Below are 24081 nucleotides of genomic sequence, written 5' to 3'. Positions count from 1 at the left end.
TTATTCTGATGTGTAAATTTCTGTTTATAGATTTTTTTTTTTTTTTTTTTTTTTTTTGTCTTTTTGTCTTTTTCCGTGTCCGGCAACGGATCGCAACCCTCAGTGTTGCCCCCGTACCGGACCGGGGACCAGCAACGGGATCGCAACCCTCGGTGTTGCTCCCGCGCCTCGCTCAGCCAGTGAGCGGGAACCGGTCTGTATGTGGGATCCGAACCCTCGGGCGGGAGCGCTGCCGCGCTTCCCAAGCGGCGCACTTATCCAGTGTGCCACTGGGCCGGCCCCTGTTTATAGATTTTAAGGGAGAAAAGTAGTTTTCTCAACTTTATAAAGCAATAAGGTTAAAAATTTTTTTTTATTTTCTACTAAATTTTTATAGTATATGCTCATTAAAAAATTCAAAATTTAAAAAAGGATATAAAGTGAGTTATAACAGTAACACCTCCAATTTTTATTGGCCAAAAGTAACTTCACTAATGATTTATTTATTTATTTATTTTTGGCGGCTAGCCAGTAGGGGGAATCTGAACCTATGGCCTTGGTGTTTTAAGCTGTGCCCTACCCAGCTGAGCTAGCTTCCCAGCCCTGCCCTTTCATTTAAGTATGAGGACAGATATTTAATTAAAATTGTGTAATTTTTTTTCCTTAATTTTTAGCCTTTTACTTCCTGTTGTATTGGTTCAGCTGGGCAGAGAACCACAACTCCTCCACCATCCCAAATCCCAGATCCACCTTTTTCTTCTCCCATTACCCCTCATCGGACATCATTTGGTGGAATTCTATCATCAGCCTCCTGGGGAGGAACAATCGAAAAATCAAAATTGATTACCAAATTGATATCAGCTGGAACCCAAGACAGTGAATGGGGATGTCCAACATCTCTGGAGGGTCAGCTAGGGTCTGTTGTCATCTTCTATGAAGCACTACAGCCTCCTCAGGTGAAGGCATTATATTTAGCAGGTGAGCATGTACAGTCATAATGTTTAATTAAGTTTAGAGTTTTTTCTGTTGTCTAAATATATTCTGAAAAAAAGTAGATAAATATATTTTGAAAAATAAATTTGATCTGAAGAGTGACAGTGGGCCCTGCATATTCATGGGTTCCACATCTGCAGATTCAACCAACTGTAGATCAGAAATATTTGAGGGAAAAAAACAATAAAAAATAACAATACAACAATAAAAAATATTACAAAGGAAAAAATACAGTATAATAACTATTTACATAGCATTTACATTGTTAGGTTTTACAAATACCTTAGAGATGGTTTAAAGTATACAGGAGGATGTGCTATGTTATATGCAAATACTGTGCCTTTTTATATAAAAGTCTTGAGCATGAGCAGATTTTGGTATCTGGGGGGGTCCTGGAACAATCCCTCATGGATGCCAAGGGATGACTGTATTTGTTTCAATTGAAGGTAAAAGGGAAGATAAAGCCCACCACATGTCCTACATTTTTTGTAGGCATAAATAAAGCAAACCTTTGGGAAGTATTTCAAATATCATCCATAATACTGTCTATATTAGTCTGCTAGGGCCGCCATAACAAAATACCACAGACTGAGTGCCTTGAACAACAGAAATTTATTTTTTCACAGTTCTGGGAGCTAGATGTCCAAGATCAAGGTGCCATGAGGATTGGTTTCTAGTAAGGCTTCTCTTCCCGGCTTGTAGATGGATGCCTTCTCTCTGTGTCTTCACATGATCTTTCCTCTTTGTGCATATGGACAGAGAAAGAGATTTTGGTGTTTCTTCCTCTTCTTATAAGGGGCCCTATTAGATTAGAACCCCATCCTTATGACATTATTAACCTTAATTACGCCCTTAAAGTCCCTGTTTCAAAATATAGTCACTTTGGGAGTTATGGCTTTAACATAAGAATTATAGGGTGACACAGTTCAGTCCATATAACCTCCAGTACTTTTGACAGATTTTAATGAATTGATGAAACAAAATATAAGCCTGTCTCCATAAGAAATTGTATAACTGATTCCAAAATCATGATTCTGATTCCAAAATTTGTCATTTTTAAAATTGATATATTAATATTCCTGAAGAATTCATGAAGGCAGTAGAATTAGGAGAACTTGGTAAGACTGCAAACTTTTTTATTTTGGCTTTTTTCTTTTGGCTCTGATTTTAAACATACACACTGATTGTTATTATTGGATCCTAACTAATTTCAAAATTATATCTGTATTCTAGCAGGATGTTCAGGAGTCATGTACACTAACTCAGCAGTATAGCTTATCATTTGTCAAAATATCTGTTTTAGATTAGGGATTTTGAGATGAATGGGACTGTCCAGACTTTCCAAGTTTATATTAGAACATTATCATTTCTTTGAAATTCACCAAAGCATTTGAAAGTGATCTGTAATCTAAATAAATTCCAAGTTAACCATAAGTCAATTAGTGTAGTCATTACATTACAGCTATGTAGTTTAGGTTTTGTTCCTACAATTTTTCCTACTTGTAATTCTCTTATAAATATAGTCTTCATAAGTGATCATTTCCAATGGATGCATAATATTTCCCTGGATTCAAAACTTAGGTTGTTTACAATTTTTGATGTTGATATAAACTTCAAATTTTAAATATGAAATGTTTGAATTTACAATTTTTCTTACTTTGATGGATTTAATGATAAATTCCCAGGATAAATATTTGAAGTGTGTGATTATTTTTGTAGCTCTCAATACATGTTGCCTAATCTGTTTCCAAAAGGAATATACCAATTCACAATGCCTACCAGTAACACATAAATGTACCTGTGTCACCACAGCCTCAATAATATGGAATAGTCAATGATGTTTCCTCCATTATTAGATGTAGGATGGAACCTTGTTTTAATTTGTATTTTTTTGATTTTTAGTAAAGTTGAGAATTTTTTCCTACTCGTTTGTTATTCCATTTCTATGATGTCTATTCTCATTATTGATTGAATGTTTTGCTATTTTATCTTGTACATTTTAATTGGTTTTTATTAGGTAAACTAATAGACTGTTATATTTGATAGTAGTTTTTTAATGATATATAAATGTCACTTCTTCTTTTTTTTTTTTTTTTTTTAAAAGATGACCGGTAAGGGGATCTCAACCCTTGGCCTGGTGTTGTCAGCACCACGCTCAGCCAGTGAGCAAACCGGCCATCCCTATATAGGATCCAAACCCGTGGCCTTGGTGTTATCAGCACCGCACTCTACCGAGTGAGCCACGGGCCGGCCTTAAATGTCACTTCTTGTGTGATGGAGACACGAAGATTACTCAGAGCCCAAATATTAAGAGCAGTGAGAAGCCTGAAGGGACTGCACTGAGAAAATGCCCCCATAAGGGAGAAACAAGGCACAGCCCCAAGCTGATATTTGCTTCAGCTTTTATTGTAAAGACAAGGAAATACAAGAGAAAAAACAACTTAATCAACCATTTATCAAAGCAATGAAAAGAAATTGGCTATGGGGCAATCTCTGGAAAACATCTTGAGAAACAAAGGAAAGAGAGTAAAGCTGGATAAGAAATGACCTTAATGTTCTTATCCAATCTAGCAGAAACTATTTGCTGTTTCTAATACATGCTGTTTTCAGCACTTTAAGTTCTGCATAAGTTCATTTAGGACTTTTGCCCTTGGTGCACTCTCTTCTTTGTCAAGCCTATGTGCTCCCACATATAAAATTTTCTTTCTTTAGTAGAGATCGATCTGTTCCCCAGCTTTTATAGGTTTTGGATAAATCGGAGGTGGTATAAAAACTAATGTACATTTTAGCTAGTATGTTTCAACTGTGTTATTTGAGTAGCTTGAAACAGCTTAATTTTAAATTTTGTTCTGATAACACAGAACCAGGGAAGCCATATATATTCAATGATGTGTGTGTATGTGTATAAATAATTTTCAGGTCCAAATTGTTTAAGCCCTTGGAAATGTCAAGAGTCTGACATGGCCGACCTGCCTGGTAACGTCCTTCTTCACTACACAGCAAAGGTCAGAGTAAATGCATGGACTGTCCATCTAGTTATTACTATGCTGTGAACTAAAATTCCTTTTCTATCCCTTTTTGTCATTTCAGTAGGTAATTAAAGAGGAGGGTCTTGAATTGTCATTTTAAAAAATTATGAATTTTCAAAGGAAAGTGAGAAGTAGTAAAAATTTAAGATGTACCTCCTCAACTAGTGTTCACATGTTGTCATTATGTCATCCCAATTATATGAATAAAAATAGTTGTTGGAATTTGTACTAATGAATTGACTTCAGTGAATGAAACTATTTGAACTTGTGTTCTCCTAGTTTACTGGAAGGAGAGGTCAAACCGGATTGTGCTCAACCTTATGTTTGTTTTTAAAATATGATGTAGCAAGAAGAGAAAAGAAAGAAAACTGTTTGCTTCAGAGGGAGAAAAAAGAAGCTAACTATATGCATCTCAGGCCCAGCCCTTTTTCCTAGATAGAAAGGACCTATCTAGTGAAAGTAATTGTGGTCAGCAGAAACTGAGAGAAAGATGATGAAAGGTAGAACTAAGAGGAAGAACAAGGAGAAGTGGCCTATGTATCAGTTGTCTTCATTATAGTTAATGTTACATTGATTGACTCATTTGGCTTGTGACATGTTTTGCTATGATTGTGTGAGATTATTCATTAGAATATGTTTTTCTAGTTTAGCCAGAAGGTACATGATCATAACTTATTACTTTTGAATATTTATTTGCTGTATCTTACCTAATAAAATTTACTTATCAGTTTTATTTTTCCTCAACTTTTATTTTGATAAGCCCACAATGCATCTTTTAAGAATCATGCCAGAGATTCATCTTTTATTTACCCATATGTGATAATGTTAATTAAATTAGCTTAATAAAAAAATTCCAAACCTAGGGAGAAGTTAAAAGAATTATAAAGTAATATCTTGTATACTCTTCACCTAAATGCATCAATTATCAACATTTTGCCTTACTTGCTGACTTTACCAAATCATTTCTGAAAGCAGACTGATGTAGCTATCAAGAGACTTCATCTCTAAATATTTCTATATGTTTACCTACCTAGGAAAATGATCCATAATTCATGTAATATATAATGTATATTCAAATTTTTTCAAAAATATTATTTAGCCCTTTAAAATCTTACACTGGATTCAGTCAGTGTTCATGCATTGCATGTTATAGTGTCTCTGTGTTTTCATAACTTTTCTTTCCTAAGATATATGTTTATTCAACTATATTTTACATTATTTCTTGGCAAGCACTGTATCTTATACTTATTTTCATTCTCCACTATGTAGAATAGGTAATTAGGAAATAATTGGATTTAATCCAAACAATATATTTAGTGGCATGTTTTAGACATATGGTGGCCAACTGGTCTTTTTGACATTATGGTCATCATATTCTTTTTACAAAGTTAGTTTGAACTTCATAACATTAAGTTTCATTTTTTTTTTATTACTGAAATTAAAAAATCCTGTACTGTTTAAAAAAATAGCTATTGCCTTATTGATTTTCCCCAGGAAACCAATATGATCAAAATATACAATAAAACAGTTTACTGAAGGAATGTGTCTTGGTGGTATGTCATGATACAAGGGTTCTGTGGTTAAATAAGTTTGGGGGACTGTTGCATTCTTTGTATTCCCCTTGGAGATTCATACACTTTAAAAATCCTATAAAGAAACTAGTTTACTTTTGTTTTATCCTACTGTTTCACCAGTTTTTTGAGCATAGAACATATTTTGTTCTGTGTTTAACAAATACTAGATTGGAAAAAGCTGCTATGAGGATTTTTTTTTTTTTTTTACAATCAACAGTTTTTCATTTTTGTACTCATTTGTAGGAGGTATTTGGTCATACATTTGTTTAAAATTTATTATCTTCTTTGTGCCAAGAATTGTGCTAAACTCTTGGGATACAAAGATGAATAAATTAAAGTCTCTGGTTTTAAGAAGCTTATAATCTAAAGTAAAATAAATATGTAAAAAATAAAATAAGTAGAGTATAATTTTATAAGCATTTATTTCTCTTTTTAGCTTCTATTGGATGTTTGCAATATATTAAGCACTATGTTAAGTGCTTCATGTATATTGTTTCACTTAATCTTCACAAAAGCTCTGAGATGTACACAGTATTATCTGTATCTTTTCTAAGCTTTAGTTTTCTGAGGCTCAGTAAAAATAAGTAACTTGCCTAGCCTAATAATTCTAGTGAATGGTAATGTTGGAGTTAGAACCCAGCTTGTTGGAAGACCATAGAGAAGATGGTTTGATTTGTGTTTTAAAAGGCAGGGTTGAGGAGGAATGCACAGTGAACAGCATCTACAAAGGCATAGACTGTGAAACTGGATTCTACATGTATTTGGGTAGGGCACTGAGCAGGAAGAGATGATGACAGGAAATGACATTAGAGAGCAAGTAGAGGCCAGATTATAGCAAACCTCCTGTGCCAGGCTAAATAAGGTTCTCAAGCTGCAGTATGAAACTTGGATTGGAGAGGTAGGAGACTGGAGGCAGTCATACCATTAGCAGATTGCTGTGTTAGGACGGGTCAGACACACAGTGCCCAAGCTGAAGAAGACATTTCTGTCTCTCAGACTGATATAATTTACATTAAGTTAAATATCCTTTGTTTTATTAAAGCAATTTTTCTCAATTGTTTTAAGAGGAAAGCAATAGCTGCATAATGTGTGCTAATTTCTTTATTTTCATTTGGAATAGGTATTAGATTCAAGGATGCTTCATTACCTGTAAATTCGCAGCCTAGGTGTGAAGTTTAGGAATGGAGTTTAACTAACTACTTTACCTATTTCTAGAGTTGCAAAGTAAGCTCTTAATCTGAATAAAGCCAAAATTGTCTGTCAGTTAACATGAGGGAAAATAGTGTCCTATGCCTGTAATTGGATTTTCATATTATTATATATTTTTCTGTTCTGTGACTTCTCTATTTCACTTTAATCACACATTTTGAGTGTATCATGTAATTGTGTGTAGGATGGTACTAACAGGAGTAAAACGTCAAAGTTTTTTAAAAGGCCAAAAATCTGTTTGCATACATAGGTTTAAAAGAGAAAAAATTTAAAATTCTGAGACTGGAGAATAAATTCTATCTATAGCTCATTTGTCAAATGACATATAGCAGTGACCTGCTTTTGATGAATGCGTGCTTTAGAATCTAGTCCTTGATTTTTTTAAGAGACAATCAGAGAATAATAATACTAAAATTCATGTGGTGGGCATCATATCATTTACTATACTATATACATGGTTAGGTTATGGCAAAATGTTCCATATATGGGTAAAGTTATGTTTTGTTCTCATTGCACTTAGTTTACTATATTTTTCTTTTATTTTTAGGCCTGTAAGAATTCAATCTGTCTTGATTTATCTACTAATTGTTTGCATGGAAGATTAACAGGAAACAAAGTAGTGAACTGGGACATTAAGGTAAATGAATAATAAATGATCGGCAACATATTATGTAAGTTTACTGATCCTCTTAAAGATTTTGTCTTTCAAGTACCACCAGATTGATCTGAATAACAGGTTTCAGTTAAAATGTTATGCAGATACACAATTTGAAAGATGAACAAGTAGCTGACAAACTACAGTAGTCGAATAACTGATTTGCTTGAAACTCAGTTACCTTTGTAAGTTATGCATCAGCCTAACAATCCCCTTAGGAAAAATATGTTGTCTTACTTCATTGCCCTACTTTTAAGTTATTAATTTATTTATTATCAAATGAGCATCTTTTATTTTCGTTTTATTTTATTGATTGATTGATTTATAATACATACTCATGGAGCATAGAGCTGACTGTCAGCACCTGTGCCCAAGATGTGATGATCAGATCAACATTATCAGCATGCCCACCACCTCAGACTGCAATTATTCCCTATATCCGCCTCCCAACCCCCCTCCCCCAATCCTGGCCCAGCGACCCTAGGTCTTTCCCTCTGCAAGTCCAATGTACCACTGTAGTCTTTCTTTTCTTTCTTCTTTCTCTCTTAGCTCCCATTTATGAGTGAGGATGTGCGATATTTCTCCTCCTGTGCCTGGCTTATTCCACTTAATGTAATTTTTTCCAAGCACATCCATGTGGCTGTGAATGGAGGAATTTCATTCCTTTTTATGGCTATAGTATTCCATTGTGTATATCTACCACATTTTCCTTATCTAGTTGTCCACTGATAGACATTTAGGTTGATTCCATATCTTGGCTATTGTAAATAGAGCTGCAATGAACATTGGAGTGTATATATCCCTTCGATATGATGATTTCCATTACTTTGGGTATATACCCAGAAGTGGGATTGCTGGATCATATGGTAGATCTATCTGTAGTTGTTTGAGGAACCTCCATACTGTTTTCCATAGTGGCTGTACTAATTTACAGACAGTGTAGGAGAGTTCCCCTTTCTCTGCATCCTTTCCAGCATTTGTTAACCTCCATCTTTTCAATCATAGCCAGTCTAACTGGAGTGAGATGGTATCTCAGCGTGATTACAATTTGCATTTCCCTGATGACTAGTGATGTTGAGCATTTTATCAAGTACCTGCTGGCCAGTTGAATGTCTTTGAGAAATGTCTGTTCAGCTCCTTTGCCCATTTTTTAATTAGCTTATTTGTTTTCTTACTGTGTAATTGAGTTCCTTGTATATTCTGTGTATTAATCTCTTGATGGATGTATAGTTTGCAGATATTTTCTCCCATTTTGTAAGTTGTCTTTCTGCTCTGTTGATTGTTTCCATTGCTTACAGAAGCTTTTTAGTTTGATATAATCCCATTTATTTATTTTTTCTTTAGCTGCTTGTGCTTTGGGGGTCTTATTCATAGAGTCTTTGCCCAGTCCTGCTTCCTGAAGTGTTTCCCCTATGATATTTCCTTTAGTATTTTTATAGTGACAGGTCTTATATAAGTCTTTAATCCATTTTGAGTTGATTTTGGGGTATGGCAAGAGGTACATGTCTAGTTTCATTCTTTTGCATATGGACGTCCACTTTTCCCAGCACCATTTATTGAAGAAGCACTTTTTCCCCAGTGTATGTTCTTATTGCCTTTGTCAAAGATGAGTTGGCTTTAAGTATATGGGTTGATTTCTGGGTTCTCTATTCTGTTCTAATGGTCCAAGTGTCTGTTTTTATGCTAGTACCATGCTGTTTTGGGAACTATAGCTTTGTAGTATAATTTGAAGTCAGGTAGCATTATGCCTCCAGCTTTATTTTATTTTATTTTTTTTTTGCTCAGGATTGCTTTGGCTTTTTGGGGAATTTTGTTGTTCCATATGAATGTTAGGATTGTTTTTTCTATTTCTGTGAAGAATGTCATTGTTATTTTGATGGGGATTGCATTGGACCTGTAGATTACTTTGGATAGTATGGACATTTTCACAATGTTGATTCTTCCAATCCAAGAGCATGGAATGTCTTTCCACCTTTTTGTGTCTTTTTAAATTTCTTTCAGTAGATTTGTGGTTCTCATTGTAGAAGTCTTTCACCTCCTTGGCTAAATTGATTCCTAGGTATTGTATTTTTTTGGTGGTTATTGTAAGTGGGCTTACTTTCTTTATTTCTTTTTCTGCTAGTTTGTTATTGGGGAATATAAATGCTACTGATTTGGGGGCATTGATTTTGTATCTGCAGAATTATTGAAATTGTTAATCAGCTCTAAGAATTTTTTTGCAGCGTTTTTTAAGTTTTTCCATATATATAATTGTGTCATCTGCAAACAGGGACAGTTTTACTTCATCTTTTCCAATCTGGATGCCCTTTATTTTTTTCTCTTACCTGATTGCTCTGGCTAATACTTCCAATTCTATGTTAAATAGGAGTGATGATAGTGGACATCCTTGTCTTGTTCCTGCTTTTAAGCTGAAAGTTTTTCCCCATTCAGGATTATATTGGAAGTGGGTTTATCATATATGGCTTTATTGTGTTGAGATACTTTCTTTCTACACCTACTTTGCTAAGAGCCTTTGTCATGAAGGGATGTCGAACTTTGTTGAATGCTTTTTCTGTCTATTAAGATAATCATATAGTTTTTGTCCTTGATTTTTTTGTTGTGATTTGTCACATTTATTGACCTGCATATGATGAACCATCCTTGTCTCCCTGGGATGAATCCCTTTTGATCCTGGTGTATAATTTTTTTGATGTGTTGCTATATTCTGATTGCTAGTGTTTTGTTGAAGAGTTTTGCATCCATTTTTATCATAGATTTTGGCCTGTAGTTTTCATATTTTGTTGTATCTTTGTCTGGTTTTGGTATGAAGGTAATGCTGGCCTCATAGAATGAGTTTGGGAGAGTAGCCTCTGAATTATTTGGAAAAGTTTGAAGAGAATTGGTATTAATTCCTTTTTCAAGGTTTGTAGAATTCAACAGTAAAGCTATCCTGTCCTGGGCTCTTCTTTGTTGGGAGACTGCTGATGATTACTGCTTCAGTCTCGTTGCTTGCTATTGGTTTGTTAAGGTTTTCTATTTCTTTGAGGTTCAGTCTTGGTATTTTGTATGTATACAGAAGTTTATCCATTTCCTCCAGGTTATTAAATTTTAAATATTAAATTTTTTATTTAATATTTTTCAGGCCATGGTTGACCCATAGGTACCTGAAGCCACAGAAAGTGAAACCTTTGATAAGGGGGAACTACCATATTATACATAGAAACCTGATTTTTTGTGCCATACATACCTGAAAATCAAAGCAGTGTTTGGTGCCTTGAGTTACAGCTATGTGGATTAACTAGTTAGATTTTTGCCTGATGTGGAAATAAACAAGGAACAGAATTATCAAGAGAAAGACAATTATATTTTTATACTGCTCAAAATCAAAGACAAGAAAATTAAATAAAATGACAACTGGGAAAAAATATTTGTCATCAAAAAGTTAATTTACTTACTATACAAAGAGCTCTTAAAAATCAGTATGAAAAACAGGCAGAGCAAAGTTGCAGATATGAAGGATGAAAAGTCTAGAGACCTAATAATGTACAACATGAGGGCTATAGTTAATAAAAATTTTTTTAGGGATTTTTGCTAAATTAGTAGATTTTAGCTGCTCTTATAACATACAAAAAAGTAACTGTGAGGTAATGAATGTTAATCTGCTTCACTATCATAACCATTTTACTGTGTATTATGTAACCCATAACATCATGTTTTGATCCTCAAATATACACAGTAAATTTTATTTTTAAAAAAACAGGCTAAGAATATGAAGAGATTGTTCACAGACTTAAGTTGGGTGCACATGGCTGTTGAGAACATTTCACCAGTGAATAATAATAGCTAATCTTGTACAGCATCCACTGTATGTCAGGCACTAAGCACTTTTGATGTATTAGCTTACTTAATCCTTGTAACAACTTTATGAAGTGGGTATTATCAGTATCCCCATTTTATAGATGAAGAAACTGAAGCCAGAGAGATTAGAAATTTATCAAAGAATATAGAATGTATTATATAGGTATCCAAAATATTCAAAACACTGAATTTTTGCTGAAGCACCCACTCCATCGTTTAGTTAACTACAAGTAGAGTCATCAGTCATATTTCAACTGCCAAATACATTTTGTTTTCACAAGGTATTCTCCTGTTTATTATGCCTAATTGGCTGATGACAGTTGTTTGTTCTTATACCGTTAGAATTACATTACAAAGTCCAAGTATGTTTGGATTGCCTATGTTTTTGATCCCTAAACTTTGGAAAACAAAGGTGTGGTAAAAATGGTCTTGCGGGCCGGCCTGGTGGCGCACTGGATAAGTGCGCCGCTTGGGAAGCGCGGCGGGCGCTCCCACCCGAGGGTTCGGATCCCACATACAGACCGGTTCCCGCTCACTGGCTGAGCGAGGCGCGGGAGCAACACCGAGGGTTGCGATCCCATTGCTGGTCCCCGGTCCGGTACGGGGGCAACACTGAGGGTTGCGATCCGTTGCCGGACACGGAAAAAGACAAAAGACAAAAAAAAATAAAAAATAAAAAATAAAAAAAAATAAAAATGGTCTTGCATACTCTCTCCTGAGTATTGATTATGGTGACACTTGAGGCTGCTGTTCCCACGCAAGCATCTTCCCATGTAAAATGCTTCCTTCAGCTTCACCTGTTCTATACATTGCTTAAAGGTTTATTTAGCAGACTGTAACTTTATACGTGCTCTGTGGATATTAAATGACAAAATTGCCCTTGTTTTATAAGATAAAAAAATTATAATTTTCTTTTCAGGATATCATAAACTGCATAGGTGGATTAAATGTACTCTTTCCTATATTGGAACAAATCAGCCACTCTAGTGAAGGACAGATTCATGAAGGAATAAATGAAAACACAGTTCCTGAATTGATAACACCTGTAGAAGGAGATTGGATGCTCTTGACCTCCACAAAGGCATCAGGTATTAAGATGAAATTAACACAAAATCGTCATTGAAAATTTTGAGACTTAATTGAAAAATAAAGTGTCTTACCACAGTTAGGAAGAAAATTATTTCTAGCTATAGCAGCTATCTCTAATTTCAGTAATATATTTCAGAAAGTTTATAACACCTTGGTCCCAAAACTAAACATGTTGGTTTTACTCTTGACTATCCTTACTTTATAACCTTAGTGGAAATATGACCGCATTGTTAAATTTGTGGTAGAGAAAGTATTTACATGTGCATTTAAGTATACAATATGCAATTGCTGCTTTTTCTGATTCTGCTGTACGAGTGAGCCTTGGAAGCACACTGCTGAACCAGATTTCTTCTTTGTTACAATATGCATTAATACATAGAAAATGTGATTTAAAAGTGATTAGAGTTATTATGATAATGACATGTTCCGGATCCCACAGAGTCAAGACTAGAGAGAAATCTGGTTGCAACATTTATCTTAATTGTGAAACACTTTATTCAGAGACATCCTGTCAACCAGGACAATCTTGTTCACTCCCATGGAGTTGCTACTCTTGGTGCTTTACTTCAGAAGGTGAGCCAGTCTAACATTGTGTTGTTGTAGCTGATGATTGTAATTAGCAGTTGGTGTTGGGGTTTTTCTTTTCCTATTAAATAAATGTATTTTTAAAGATTTCCTTCTTACAGTTTCAGTTATATTAATGGATATAATTTGTTTCACAGGCAGCTTTAAAAGCTTTTATGGAATCATCTTATACAAGAATTACTTATTTTATGTAAGAGTGTATAATTTTGGATGTATATGACTTTGTTTATTAGTTTTGGCATTTGGGATATTTGAGAAACGTAAGACTCAGTTTTAGGAATATGACATTAGGAGAATATGTTCTAGTTTTACAACAGAAAAATTAGTGTTTAGTTTGTTTATATTTTTCTGACCTAGATTTTTATATTTTTATATTTAGTAAATGTTCTGAATTAAAGATTTGAAAAGATAGCTTAATGACAATTATTAAAACTGAACTGTATGGAACCCTCTTCTGCTTGATTTCAGCTGCCAAGCACTTTGATGGATGTTAACGTATTGATGGCAATTCAATTACTAATTGAACAGGTATCATTAGAGAAAAATATGCAGCTTCTGCAACAAATGTATCAGTATTTACTTTTTGACTTCCGTATTTGGAACCGTGGAGATTTTCCCTTTCGAATTGGTGAGAGCAGGCTGTTAGATAAAATTTTATAGTCTTTTTAGACATTTCTAACAACCTATGCGAATTTATTTTAGATATATTATTTATGAGTGAACTTTACATTTTAGGTCATATACAGTATCTTTCGACCATCATTAAAGACAGCAGGAGATTTTTCCGAAAGAAGTATGGCGTACAGTTTCTCCTAGATACACTTAGGATTTATTATGGGTATGGTGTCCTTGCTCCTTCTATTTGATATGTTGTTTTTTGTCTGCTACTTGATTGGAACGTGTAGATTTTCTCTTTACAACAATTCTACTATACTTTAACTTCACAGAGGCAGGATAGTGTGGAGATTAAAATGATAAACAATGGATCACATATATTGGCTTTGAAACTTGGTTTCATTAATTGTGCAGCTAGCTGTAGGCAGATTACGCAAGTTCTCTGTGTTTGAATTTCCTCATCTGTGTAAAGGAGATAATAAAACTATCACCTCATGGTGATTTTGAGTATTAAATTAAATGAGTAATAATGTTTAAAGCCCTGCTACATAGTGAGTATTGTATAAATGTAATCTGTTTTAGTATTTTTAATTTTTGTCACTGAAACACTTCATGAGATTTTTCTAAAAGAAGCCAAAGTTACTATGAATTCTAATAATTACATGGTAAGATTTTTTTAAACTATGAATTCTTTTACATAAAAAATATAAAAATGTAAAAATTCAAATTTTATTTCTTGCACCTTTGTTTTCTTCTTTCAGGAGTGGTTGTAAATATAATGAGCTATCTGTAGATGATATTCGCACAATAAGGACTTCTTTGTATGGACTAATTAAATATTTTCTGTGCAAAGGTGGAACTCATGAAGAGATACAAAGTATTATGGGTTACATAGCTGCTACTAATGAAGAAGAACAGGTATTATGCCCGAGATAAATCTATTTTTTCCTTTTAACATTTATGTTGCTATAACATCTTCTTATAAACTTACGTATTTGTATAATTAAACATTTTAAGAGTAAAATGAGTGTAGTGTCACATACAATATTGTGCAGTTCAAGAAGTAAATTTTGTCTTCTAACTGAAAGTTTAATAAAATAGATGGCAGTGTAATTTAATTTTTTAGTTAGCTGGAAAATGTAGCATGTGGAAATTGAAAGGGCGGACGGACCTGAGCTGATAAGGCGACAGGACCCGAGCTGACAGTTTGCCAGAGAAGTTCCGCTTTATTCAAGGACTGCGTGTACATTTATAGGGAGCTGCGTTCCGGGGTTGGATAGGGGGTGGACGGGGCGGTAGCTGATTGGACGGGGCTGGGCAGGAGGTGAGCCTTGACCTGTGACTGGCTGAGGTTTGGCATGGGTGGGCTTGGGTTTTGGCACCGACAGGCTTGTTTACTGTGGAGAAGAACCCGGAAGGGCGCCATATTGTTAGGGTGTGTCCCTATTCAGGTGCCCACAGGGTCCCTACATTCCTCCCTTTTTCCTCTATTGTGGGGAGTGGGTTGCCGAAATCATCGAACTACTTCCTGCTGTAGAGGGGCGTTGTAGGGGAAGAGGAATTGGGAGGAGGAGATTGGGGATTTTGTAACAGGACCCAAAAGAGGGTAGAGAATAAGATAATTTTGAAGGGGGAGAACTCTAGAAAGGTTCCCTGAAGCCACAGGTCGGTGATTTGTTGAGTCCAGTGTGTGCAGGAGGCTGTAGGGGAGAGCATCCAGGCATCCACGGCCAAAACTTTCAGGAACAGGGACCATCGATGAGGCAGGTCCATTTTAACAGCAGATTAGCTGGTCTGGTGGAGAGCAGGCAGGATCCTCGGTGGCCAGGAGCTGGTAGTTCCTGAGTAAAAGCTGGTTGAAAGTCTAGTTAAGGAAGATAACAGTTTTAGCTGGTTGGCGGTGTTTTTTCTCTGAGGAAAGGGTTTTTTTTTTATTAAGAAATGTGAGTATGTACAGCAGATAATGAAACAGGATCTTTTATGGGGACATATGTGTGGGTGATTTTAAATTGTCTGCAAGGGCGAGAATTGACCAAGGCACTGCAGTAGAAAGATCCAATAATTACTTTAGCCCACCTGGAGTCCCAGGGGTCACTGATGGCAAGTTGGAGCGTGTCCTGTGTGCCGTGCTGAAGTATCCGGCCCCCTGGATTTATAAGTGGGTTGTGAATTTTGTATGACCAGTACAGGCATCTCCCATAAGTTTCTGGCCACCAGCGGCAAGAAGGTTGAGTCTGGTTAAAGATAAAACATATATATAGGCGGGGGGATTGAGAGGTTAGTTTACTCCCTGTAAGGGGGATGGTAATGGCCCTTTGGCATCCAGCTACAGAACAGTCTGCTGTGGAAGGCAGTAGTTTGGTGGTCTTACCTTGTTTTTCTGTATAAGTTTCTTGTACCATGAACTGCCAAACGTACGGGGATTTAGAAACACCTACTAGGCACAGTAAGAGAAACGGGATAATGTTAACGGGAGCGGTCATTGTTCCTGTAATGGAGGGAGACTTGGGAGTCGGGATAAACGGAGTTTGAGGGGGTTAGAGTGCAGGTAAAAGTTTTAGTTTTGAAAGGGTGTGTCCTGAACTCGCAGGTCACGCGTAGGTTCTGTGGGATCCATTGGTGAGGTCAGGAAGCAGGGTTTTAACCTAGAGATATGGATTCATGGAGTTACTTGGTTGTTTGGTAGGGAAAGCTTGGCAGCTGTGGGAGTGTAAAGAATGACTAGGCAAGGGCCTTCCCACTTAGGAGTTAAAGGACCTCGTAGCTCTGGGGAGGTGTAGAATACTAAATCCCCAGGGTGTACTGTGGAGGTGTTTTGGGAGGAGGTAGGATTAGGCAATAGCCAATCTTGGTGTTTTTAGAGTTTAGCTCAAAGATGGGAGAGTAACGGGATAGCTAGGTTGGAGGGTATGGTTTTTTGTTTAGGGATGATCCCTGGAGGTAAAGGGGACCTCCCATACATAATTTCTTTTTTTTTTTTTTCCTTTTTGTCTTTTTTACTGACCGGCAACGGGATCGCAACCCTAAGTGTTGCGCCCGCACTGTGCTCAGCCAGTGAGCGGGAACCGGTCTCCACATGGGATCCGAACCCTCAGTGGGAGTGCCGCCGTACTCCCAAGCGGCGCACTCTCCAGTGCGCCACCGGGCCGGCCCTCCCATACATAATTTCGAAAGGGGAGAGGTTTGAAGGTTTCTTCGGGAGGACCCTGAGTCTGAACAAGGCTAGGGGTAAAAGGTGGGTCCAGTCAAGGTGAAGTTCCAGAGATAGTTCAGTAAGGATGTCTTTTAGAGCCCTGTTGGCGCATTTAACTTTTCCTGAGGCCTGGGGCCGGTAAGGACAGTGTAAGTGCCAAGGGAGGGAGAGGGCCTGAGATAAATTTTGTATTATTTGAGAAGTGAACTCTGGACTGTTGTCCGTTTGTATGGAAGAGGGCATTCCAAATTTTGGGATAATTTGGGAGAGGAGTATAGAAGCCACAGTAGTGGCCTTTTGTTAGTGGTGGGGAAGGCCTCTATCCACCCGGAAAAGGTATCCACCATAACTAGGAGATATTGTTGACGTTTAACAGGAGGCATGTGGGTGAAATCGATCTGTCAGTTTGTGGCAAGGACATTACCCCTAGCTTGATGTGAGGGATACAGTTTGGCTTTTAAGGGAGTGTTAGGGTTGGTACGTTGGCAGATGGAGCAATTGTGAGAGATTTTTGTAGAAGAGCTTTGTCTGTTGAAGTTAAAGGAAAGAAAGTTTGGAGAAAGAGTGTTAGACTTCGAGGGTTTGAGTGGAATAAATTATGGAGAAGCTGGAAAAAAGAAGATTTATCATCTGGTGTTGGAGCAGGGTTGTCTGTGGTATCTGGTAGGAGAGGAAGGAGTGCAGCATCTGGGGTGTTACGGCCCTCTGTGGCGACCAATCATGTCGTTTGGTCCGCTAAGCAATTACCTTGAGTTGTGGGAGAGTCTGGAGCTAGCAGTAAAGGGGGAGGACAGGCAGAAGCCCCTGTTTGTCCCAGAACAGGTCACAGGCCCCCTCAGGGATGACCTGGGCAGTGGCATCGTCTACTTAGCCCTCACCGGCCACCTGTGTGGCCACCTGAAGTAGTGTCATGGCCAGGAGGAGGGTGGCCAGGCCCATGTCATGGCTAGCCCCTGTTGTGGCTGCTGTTGTGGAGACAGGTCCTTACCCCCGAGGAGCCCCCTCAGGGCTTCAGACCCCTTCCCAGGTGGGGTTTTACTAGAGGCCAGTCTCTTTCCAGCTCTCTTGGTACCCTTGGGCATCTCAGAGGAGAGTAAGTCCTCACTGTCCTTCCAACCTGCCCCCAGCAATGTTCAGAGCTCAAGTCAGACTCCTAAAATAGTGGACCTGGTCTCTACAGTACCCACGTGTACGAGGGTCTCCTAGGTACATGTCCTCTCATTGCTGAGGTCTACAGGTGAGGACTGGGGCTTATCCATGCCTGGGAAATGTCTCCTTTTGGAAGGCAGCCAGACTGGCAGATTTCCAAGATATTCAGAGAACTGTGGTATGAAGGTGTGAAGGTAGACCTGCACTGGGGCTACAGAGACTGGACTCCTCCCCCAGCACTGGCCTGGGCTTGCCACATCTCATGGGATTTGGAGGCAGCCGTGTCCCATGGCAGGCATCTGCAAGGATCCCAAGGTCCTGGGACACCTCAGCTTGTGAATGAGTTGTTGGCCACCCCATCCCCCACTTTTTCTAGCACACTGTCCCGTCATACCTGCCCGAGGTGTGTTATGTTCACCAAGTCATCGTTGTCCAGTCTCACTTTGGCAGCTGGGCCTGGAAACTAATAAAGCTAACCAGGAAATAACTTGGGAGGCCTTGTGCTAGTATACAGGTCCCAGCAGGCCGCGCGCGCTGGGTGCCTGGCCCCGCCCCGTCCCGGGGTCATCCACACGTGCAGGCCAGGGCTCACCAGGCCTGGAGGAGCCTCTTGGGTTGTTTTGTCCTGTTTTCAGTCTCCCCATCTGTAAAGGGCTCAGGACCAGAGTCATGGAGCCCACCTGGGCCGCCCGCTGCAGCCCCAGGCACTGGCATGGTGCTCCCTCCCCAGACTCTGCATGAAGGCAGAGAGCCCAGCCCCGGACAGTAGGATCTAGTTGTTTGGACAAGTATATTACTGGGGTGAAGGAGGGGCCATATGTTTGTCCTAGCACACCCAAGGCTTGTCTGTCCCTTTCATGTACGTAAAGGGAGAAGGGTTTAGTGAGGTCAGGCAGGTGTAAAGCAGGGGCCACGACAAGGGCCTGGCGGGGTTTTTGGAATGGCTTATCTATTTAAGATGATAGGGATTTATTTTCGTCTCTTTTTGTAAGGGCATACAGTGGGCAGGCCAATAAAAAGTAATTTGGGATCTGTGCTCTAAAGTATTCCGCTAGGCTGGAAATGAGGGCTAAAAGGAATGAGGCTACGGAGGAGGAGGATGGGGATATAGAGATGGAAACATGTAACTGGGTGAGAATATCTCTTTTAATAGAGGGACAGGACATTGAGGCATCACCAGAAATGAGTGGGAAAAAGGAGAAGGAACGCCTTTAATATGGCAAGTTAGTGGAGGCGTTCTGCGGGGGTATATATGTTTTTTCCTACTCCGACTATAGGGGAAATGTTAAGTGTGGTTAGGCCCTGAAACTCCTTTAAGACCGAGAAAGTGGCTCCTGTGTTCAGGAGGAAGGAGACGGGTTGGCCATCCACGACAATAGTTACCCTGGGCTCGCTTCTTGTGAAGGCTGAGTAATTACTTTGGCCAGCATTTGGAGGTCGGCCAAGTATTTTTCCTCCTCCCTATTATGAAAGACCTTGAAGGCCACTGATAAAATTTCAGTCTAGGGAGATTTTAGTTTGGGGAGTATTAGGCCTGGTTCTAGTTTTTTTTCTTTTGAGAACATTTTGGACTCTTTGGAAATTAACAACTTTGTGGGCAGCCCTTTTTGAGACCGGCCAGGAGGCAGGAACTAAAGTGGTCTCTGGCCTGAATTTCCTGTGGCGTGTTGTAATCCCAATGTGGATCATGTGGGGGTTGGGGGACAGGAAATGGTGGCGAAGCAGGGCTGGAAGAAACAGGGGAGGAAGAGGCAGGAGGGAGAACACGCTGACTAGGGGGGGCCCTTCACCCCATGGCGGTTGCCCCGGAGACCAAGGCTGTTTACCGGCGGCCGGCTGGGCGCAGGAGGCAGATGGAGCGGAGTTAACTGAGGGGGGTTGGGAAGCAGAGGGAGTTACAGGAAAAGGAGACCTGTGCCGAGGGGGTAGTGGAGGCAGTGAGGATGGAGGGGGTTTGGAAGCAAGAAGAACCTAGAAAGGAGAACAGGTGAGACAGAGAGAGAGATTTTGGGCAAGCAGGCGGAAAGCCTCCACATATGGAATCTCTTTTCACTTTCTCAGGCACCGGCAGTAGTTAAGAAGGTCCCGGAGAATGTTGGGATCAAGTGTGCCCTCAGGGGCCACTTATTTTGGTTATCTAAGGGATAATAAGGCCAATTTTTGTGTGTAAAATTCAGTGAGGAGTGTGGGTTTAATGTCAGGCTTGAGAGATAGGTTGGTAAGGTTGTTTAAGAGACATTGTAAGGGTGAATCACCCCAGAGGGAGGAGGCGGAAGCTCCCATTCTGAAGAGGATTAGAGAGAGAGAGAGAGAGAGAAGTTTTAAAAGGAGGAGGATTAGTATGAGCCCTCCAGCCGGATGAGAGGGACAGAGCTCAGAGGGCGTCCCCAATAAGTCGTGCCGTTCTCAGGAGATGGGTTCCAGGAACCCAGGAGGGAAGGGGGTGTAGGTTGTCACCTAGACCCTTGCTACCCTCAGGCAAAATGCCGGAGGAGCCGGAGGGACCTAGCGCGCTAGGGTTTTACGGATGGCGGGTCCTGGACCCGGTAGGAGGAAGGTTAGATGGGTTCAAGGATAAACCCAGGAAAGAGGAAGGTTAAAAGGAGTGAGAGAAAGAGAGAGGGAGGAATGGGAGGTTCAGCCTCCGGGGCCGGGGACGTGTCAAAGCTGGGGCCGGGGGAATGTGATTAGGGTGAAGGTTTAAATAATCTACAAGCCTGACAAAAGGAAAGGGGGCTTACCTAACGGATGAGCCGGTGTTGGGTGAAGGAAGCCAGAGCCGGAGAAAATGGACTAGGGCGGACCGTCAGTCCCAGGGGGGTCGTGGAGGAGTCCGAGGAGGTCCGAGGAAGGAGTCCCCTGGCGCCGGGTGAACTCTTCCTGGGTTTCGGCACCAATGAAAGGGCGGACGGACCCAAGCTGATAAGGCGACAGGACCCGAGCTGACAGTTCGCCAGAGAAGTTCCGCTTTATTCAAGGACTGCGTGTACATTTATAGGGAGCTGCGTTCCGGGGTTGGATAGGGGGTGGACGGGGCGGTAGCTGATTGGACGGGGCTGGGCAGGAGGTGAGCCTTGACCTGTGACTGGCTGAGGTTTGGCATGGATGGGCTTGGGTTTTGGCACCGACAGGCTTGTTTACTGTGGAGAAGAACCCGGAAGGGCACCATATTGTTAGGGTGTGTCCCTGTTCAGGTGCCCATGGGGTCCCTACAGAAATAGTTTCTTTGGCACTTCTGAAGCCTATTTTCATAGTCTTAATGGTGTGTATTTACTTATCATCAAAGTTACTGGGTAGATTTCTAACATAAATTTTAACATAATATAGGTTCGTAAAAATGTTGCATAAAGAGTAAATTGTGAATATGTGTTTATTTAAAAAATACTTTTATACACATTATCCCTTTTAATCCTCAGAAATACTCTTTAAAGGAAATGGTTCTAATGTATGGTTCCTGACCAGCTTTACCTAGGAACTTGTTAGAAAGGCAAACATATTACTGGTTCACCTATTGAATCAAGCCCTCCACGTGATTCTGGTGCACATGATAAAATTTGAGAAACACTGATATAAAGTATTCGGACTAGGAGTTACTCTTCCCATTTATACTTTTGGAAATACATGTTCAGAGAGATTAGGTGACTTAACTTAAAACATCACACAGCTGATAAAACACAGAAGAACCCGAGTGTATTTACCGCTGTTTCTGTGCTTTCTGTGTAATGCTGTGAATACCACAAATTTGAGCAGCTTTAATATATTTTGGCTAAAATATTTTGCCTTCTATAAGCAGTATTCATTGTGATTTGATGGAACATGACTTTATAATGGGTATTATATAGATGAGTTAACTTAAGCTATTGTCCTGTTAGGTTGTACTGCTTTAAAGGCTTCTCTTTATTTAGAATGATGAATAGCTATCTTATTTCATGATAGCTGTGTCTAAGATTCATTGCCAAAGATATTTTCTTAGTTCAGTCAAAGCGTTATTTTTTGAGAACTTACTATATACACAGAATAATATTAGATGCATTCTTACTTGTAGCCTAATGAGGGTAGGGGTCAGTAAGAGAGGTTTACAAATAACTATGAAATCAAGAAGAGTATGATAATGTCTATAAGAGAGATAGAATTCTATGAGGTTTTTCATAGGAGGGTTTTACAAGTTGAGGAGACCAGGAAAGGCTTTATGGAAGAGATGCCTTTTCATATAGACAAAGCAGGGTAGGTACGGTTTCATTAAGTGAATATGGTTAGTGAGAGGATATACAGAAGGAAATAGAGTAAGTCAAAAGCATGTCAGAGGGAAAAAGCAGGACTGGTTCAGAAGACATCAGATAATGCAGTTAAATTAAAACATTAGCATATGTAGGATTTAGTTAAATAACTGTTTTGTGGCTTATGACTTTATTTGTGCTTGTATATATGAGTGTGTACAGTTCGTTTTGTGTTGTTTAATTTTATTTATTTATTTATTTGTTTGTTTATTTTTATTGTGTTGTTTATTTTTAAAAGCTCTTTGGAATTTTGGATGTACTCTTGAGTCTCCTACGTACCAGCCCAACTAGAGGTCAGCTTTTCTTACTGCTGTTTGAACCAGGAAATGCTGACATACTTTATGCCTTGCTCTTAAATCAGAAGTACTCTGACAGGCTAAGAGAAATCATTTTTAAGGTACAAACATTTCTTAAGCATCTTGATATTTGGGGGCATTTGTGGGTATATGAATTTGCTTGCAACATACATTCTATGACTGTAAATTATTTTTTCATATTCATTTCTAATTTTAAGTTATTCAGTTTATTTTTATATATTTTTAATGTTTTAGTTGGTTGCACATTTAAAAAATTAATTGTATTGTAACCTGATAAATCATCTCAGTGGAATATCTGCTTTGTCATATTATCCTCAGTATAAAACCTTTCATCTCCTTTTTGATTTATGGTGGGTCTATGTGGCAATTCAGAACACTTCGACAGTGAATAATAATAGCTAACCTTATGCAGCACCCACTGTATGTCAGGCACTAGGTTCTGCTCATATATTAACTTCCTTAATACTTGCAACATCTTTATGAAGTGGGTATTATTAGTTTCCCTATTTTACAGATGAAGAAACTGAGGCCAGAGAGATTAGTAACTTATCAAAGCATATAAAATATATTTTATTAAGCTATCCTAAATACTCAAAACTTTGAATTTTTGCTGAAGCACCCACTCCATCTTTTTGTTAACTAAAAGTAGAGGAGTCAGTCATATTTCAACTGCCAAATATGTTTTGTTTTCACAAGGTATTCTCCTGTTTATTATGCCTATTTGGCTGGTGACAGTTCTTGTTCTTATATTGCTAGAGTTACATATAAAGTCCAAGTATGTTTGGATTCCCTTTTTTTTTAATCCCTAAACTCTGGAAAACAATGGTGCAGTAAAAAAGGTCTTGCATGGTCTCTCTCTTTATTTGATTATGGTGGCGGCTTGAGGCTGCTCTTTAAAGCATCTGCCCTCACGAGGGTTCCTTTATGGAGCTGGTTAGCTCTGTTTGTTAGATCGTGGTGCTGATAACATGAAGGTCCAGAGTTCTATCCCTGTACCAGCCAGACACAAAAATATAATAATAATAATAATAATAAACCAAAATGTTATTTCTTTAAAAATGACCTTGCAGGGATTGTTCATGATATTATCCTGCCAAGATTACCGTTCCCATATAAGGTTCCAGTATTTTGCTCGAAAAATGTTGATCTCACTTCAAGAAGCAAGGGGTGACTAATTCAGTCCCCAGTTTTAGCATATGGATGGGTTGCTTCAGAAATGTTTCCTTGTCCTTGAATATTGTTTTGATAACAGTTACATAAATGGATTACTAGATTGATCCAGAGGGGTCTTAACACACTTTTGTTCCTCTTGGAAGCTACATGGTTTGTAGCCTTGTATATTAAGAAAGAAAAACTTAAATTATTTCTCTTCCGTTTGTCATATTTAAACTGAGTTTTAAACATATTAATTACTCAGATTCAGATGCACTTTAGTCTAATTTATTCTTTAATCCATTTTTTGATAGTGTAATATGGAGTGCTCCTTCCTATTAGTGCTGGGGTTTTTTTTTAATACTTACAGAATTAAATGATGCTCCAAAAGCAATATACAATAATATTTTATTCAGTATTAACCTAAG

The 24081-nt window shown here is 38.6% G+C and overlaps 1 protein-coding gene and 1 long non-coding RNA gene across 2 annotated transcripts in view; one reads left to right on the top strand and one right to left on the bottom strand.

The window, feature by feature from the left end:
* Positions 1-24081, top strand: part of NBEAL1 (neurobeachin-like 1) — a 173940-nt gene that overhangs the window by 64970 nt on the left and 84889 nt on the right. The window contains exons 15-23 of the mRNA XM_008574031.1: positions 654-957; positions 3892-3977; positions 7332-7421; positions 12196-12364; positions 12805-12938; positions 13419-13578; positions 13686-13788; positions 14327-14483; positions 22423-22581. Coding sequence (XP_008572253.1) covers positions 654-957; positions 3892-3977; positions 7332-7421; positions 12196-12364; positions 12805-12938; positions 13419-13578; positions 13686-13788; positions 14327-14483; positions 22423-22581 — 1362 coding nt within the window. The remainder of the gene's footprint in view (positions 1-653; positions 958-3891; positions 3978-7331; positions 7422-12195; positions 12365-12804; positions 12939-13418; positions 13579-13685; positions 13789-14326; positions 14484-22422; positions 22582-24081) is intronic.
* LOC103591548 lies at positions 15273-20886 on the bottom strand. Its single transcript, XR_550585.1, has 3 exons — positions 20649-20886; positions 15642-15799; positions 15273-15429 (listed from the first exon to the last, which is right to left on the bottom strand). It is a non-coding gene; the product is annotated as an uncharacterized LOC103591548 (long non-coding RNA).

Source organism: Galeopterus variegatus, unplaced genomic scaffold (assembly GCF_000696425.1).
Source record: "Galeopterus variegatus unplaced genomic scaffold, G_variegatus-3.0.2 Scaffold985, whole genome shotgun sequence".
NCBI classification, from domain to species: domain Eukaryota; kingdom Metazoa; phylum Chordata; class Mammalia; order Dermoptera; family Cynocephalidae; genus Galeopterus; species Galeopterus variegatus.
The sequence above is the reverse complement of the archived record's forward strand: the minus strand, read 5'-3'. Positions and strand labels throughout refer to the sequence as shown.